The sequence below is a fragment of the Cystoisospora suis genome (assembly GCF_002600585.1).
Source record: "Cystoisospora suis strain Wien I chromosome Unknown contig_11187, whole genome shotgun sequence".
NCBI classification, from domain to species: Eukaryota; Apicomplexa; class Conoidasida; order Eucoccidiorida; family Sarcocystidae; genus Cystoisospora; species Cystoisospora suis.
The window spans coordinates 1-3689 of NW_027163959.1; the positions used below are offsets into that span (position 1 = coordinate 1).

General features: G+C 54.4%; 1 protein-coding gene across 1 annotated transcript; it reads left to right on the plus strand.

Moving 5' to 3' along the window:
• The first annotated feature begins 6 nt into the window (after positions 1-6).
• Positions 7-2817, plus strand: CSUI_011379 (guanylyl cyclase). Its single transcript, XM_068071478.1, has 5 exons — positions 7-80; positions 576-687; positions 1218-1365; positions 1532-1722; positions 2461-2817. Exons 1-4 carry the CDS (start codon positions 58-60, stop codon positions 1594-1596), a joined length of 348 nt encoding a protein of 115 aa, XP_067916546.1. The 5' UTR covers positions 7-57; the 3' UTR covers positions 1597-1722; positions 2461-2817.
• The last annotated feature ends 872 nt before the right edge of the window (positions 2818-3689 follow it).

Here is a 3689-nt window from a genome sequence, read left to right on the forward strand (position 1 = left end):
GCTGCCGCTGGGCCCGTTCCTGCTGTCGGAGGTCCTGCCGGACAAGGCGGAGGAGCCATGATGCGCCGCGACGTGACCGCGTAGGCTACCCGTCTTCCCGCGTCTATAGCCGGGCCTTTGTCGCGACGTTTTCTGTTCGAGTGCACTGCTTGTGTCTCATCCCATGACAGTTCTGCGTCCGTGTCCACATCTTGGAAAAACCCAGTAGCTCGGTTTCCTTCAACAGTCCCCCTGACACGTTCACTGATAACCCGGTGGGTCGGAGTAGAGTTTAGGGCTGGCCATTGCTGCCCGATCGCACTGCCGGCCGTGAGTAACCCGTCCAGAACGTAGCACGATACAGCGCGTTGATTCCAGCAGGGGCGCAGCGGGCTTCTGCTAGATAGCGGGTTCCGTAAGAATGGGTTGAACTGTAAGGCGATCTTGGAGAGTGGGTTTCTTTCGGCGCTCCTACGCTGATCAGTGAGCTGGTGAAACAGGCGAGCGTGTTCTCGAGTGTCTCGAAAATTGTAGTGTGAAGGCGGTGTGCACCGGCCCACCGTTTGTTTATCGTTCTCTCGTCTTCTCCTGTTCAGGGTGCGAGGAACGTACCGTCGACGCTTTACAATCCTAGGCAATGCACCGCGCGTGCTCGTCCGGAGGCATTCACTGAAGGGCAATAACGTCCATGGAGCCGGAGGTCCTCATGTACGTACCATCCGCCGGTAGTCCACTGCAGGCCGGACGCTCCGTCCGTTTGTCTATTCGTCGTGTCTTGAGAGAGTGTCTTTCAGCGTGTAATGTCCAAGGGTCTGTACGCCGGTTTCTTAGTTCTTGGTGCGCATAATGCTGGGGAGGTTCTCTTCATCGGGACTGCGCCGTGTGATTGAGACGGTGTTCGACTGTCTGGGTAGGTGGGTCAGTATGTGGACGTCTGCGTGTCAAGGTGCGGGGAGGGCTCTTGATCTGAGGGATATTGTGGTGCAAGGGATTAGAGTCTGTCTCATCTCTCGCGCCGAAGTTTGGGCGGGGGCAGGAGAAACACGACGTGTTTTTCACGTCGAGTATAGGCGTGCCTTTCTTGAGTATCAGACGCTCTCACTTTGTTCTCATCTTCCGCTCATGTGCCGGCCACCTTCCGTCCATCCCCGTATGGCAGCTGCGCTTACAGCGAGGGTAAAGCACGGCTTTACAGTGGCCGCGCGGAGCTTTATGCTTTTTATATGTTTCCTTGACAGGGAAAGCGTGGACAGCCCGCAAAGGGTGAAGCAACTCCGGCTGCGTCTTTGCGTTACCAACGCCAACACGCGGGAGACCAGGCTGGTGCCTTCGAAGACGAGGATGAAGGACTAAGGGAACTGAGGAGAGAGATTGAACGAGCAGGTGGTAAGCGTTAGCAACGGAAACTCCTGCATAGCAACAGGAAGATGAGACAGCGTAGCTGGTTCAGTGGTTCACCGCTCCATGTAAAAAACACTTTTTGCATTGATGGAGGAATTTCAGTTTGAACACCCGGCGTCATGTGGTGCACTTGTCCGGGCGGTGCGTACAGGCCTGGCGGCGGAGTCGCCCTCTGAGATGGGATCAATGGGAAGCTCCTTGGAAAAAGGAGTGTGATAACTGTGGGCATCTCTCATCGTTGCGTTAATAGGTTCATTGTTGAGGGTCAAAGTGCCCGACAACACACAGTATCCCCGCATGTGGGTACTTCTGAACGCATTGGCCTTTCGAAACTGCTGCCGAGTGAGTGAACTCACATTACGGCGTCTGATGCCGCATGCTGACAGGGAATTCACGGGCCGGGACAGGTGTTTTCGGGTCCGTACTAGCGGCAACTTCTTTTCCGATCAAAAAACAGTGACGAAAAAAAAAAAAACTCATTGCATGTCGCAAGTGAAAGGTCCCCTTCTTACCAAGGATCCCTCGGTGGGAGAAAGACAGGTTTTCCCTAATTTGGGACCCGATGTTTTCTCTTGGCAACTGAAGGAGTGGGTAGAAGAGAGCTCAAAGCAGCTTCTAGGGGACAACTAGTTTCAGAGTTTCCTGGTTGGTCGTGCTACGGCAGGCGGTGCGGGGGGAAGGGGAAGAGCTGATGTGAGTGTGGGAAAAGGAGGCGACGACTAGGTGTCCGGAACACCGCGTAATTTCCGGATAGGATGCCATTGTGCGGTTAGAGGATAGGGACGATAGTGCCAGAGAAAGATTCTCTTGTCGTGCATTTAGGGACGCCTTGTCCGGTAACCGATTTGAAGGCCATTGGGAGTCATGAAGAATGGAATTCAGTTGAGTTTTACCTTCTCCAGCGATCGTCTCGGCACATTCGGTGGAGCTGGTATTGCCTACATGCGAGGCGGCGGCTGTATCTTACAGTGACGGACATGTGCGCCTTGGATTTCGTGTCGGCTTGATCGAGTGTAAAAGAAGCAGGTTAGTGCCCTATCATCTTACAGTGTACCATTCCATGTCACTTCTTTTGTTCAGTTTTCTTGGCTCGCGTGCCCGTCACGTTTTCCGAGGCTTCTGTCTTGTCCAAGCTGCTGCTCAGAGAGAGCGTCTCCTGGAGGAGCTTGGTGACATACTGCAACTGGTGGCGGGTGTTGATTCGTTTCAATAATGGGAGTGCCCGGGTTGTTCCCTGGTTGGCGGAGGTACCTTAGTTCCCGACAAGGGGAGAGACCTCTTGGCTTCACAGGACACAGCCAGCTGAGCGGGGACAGTCGTGGACCCATTGCTACACATCGAATCAAACACTGTGTCGTGCAATCTCACTTCACTAGTAAGCTCTCTACGCTCTTTTTGAAGGAAAACCTACCGGACAGTGCTCCGAGACCAAGAAAGACAAGCGATTCACCGACGTAGAGGTACTTGCGATGCCAGCCCCTTCAGGTGCTGTGCTGCCGTGTAGCAGCCAAAGGGACACATTACGCGCGCTGCTCGGACAGCAGCGTCATCGCGCGACAGTGGCAATGATTTGTTTGATTCAATTCAAGAACACGCCGCTTCACTGCAGCAAACGGCTGGGGGCCGACGCTCTCTTTCGGCGGTCGGGCTCTGTTGTGAAGAGAGTCACGCAGGTGTTGAAGCATACAGAGAGAGGTTATTTTGATCTATCCCTTATCTCGCGTTGCAGCCGCACTTTCTTTTCTTCTCCATCAGGTGAAGCAGACAGGAGGGTCAGGAGGAACACTACCTTGTAGTGTACCGACCGAACTAGGTGGGCCCAAACCTATGTTTTCACCATAGGCCGAGTACTTCTGAACCAGTGCAGAACGCTGCCGACGCACACGATTCTGTGTGCGGTGCCCCAGTTACCAAACGACAGCCGGGGCTGGCACGAGGGCATTGTGACCTGATCGTGACGATCCTCACGGTGGGTGCAGAGATCAGATTCTTTTCTAGATTGGGCTAGTCAAGTTCCCGCATCCCTCATGAGCTAGCTGACTCCTCTTCTTCCACCAGCCGTAGGAGCGCTAGTTCAGGCTTCACGCCCCTCTCCCTGAGACCCGCTAGTTCAGGATTGTCCGTGAGGACTGTGTGAATCAGGAGAGGCCTGCAGGTGTAGTGTAGCTCACTACTGGCCCCGAAGTGCAGTTTACGTTCTCGAGTGGGGCCGCCTCATGAGCTGACGATTTTCCGACAGGAGATCGGAAGCGCTACTCGCACCCATTCCAACAATCTGCTGGGAAGAGGCACCCAGTATCACCAAAACC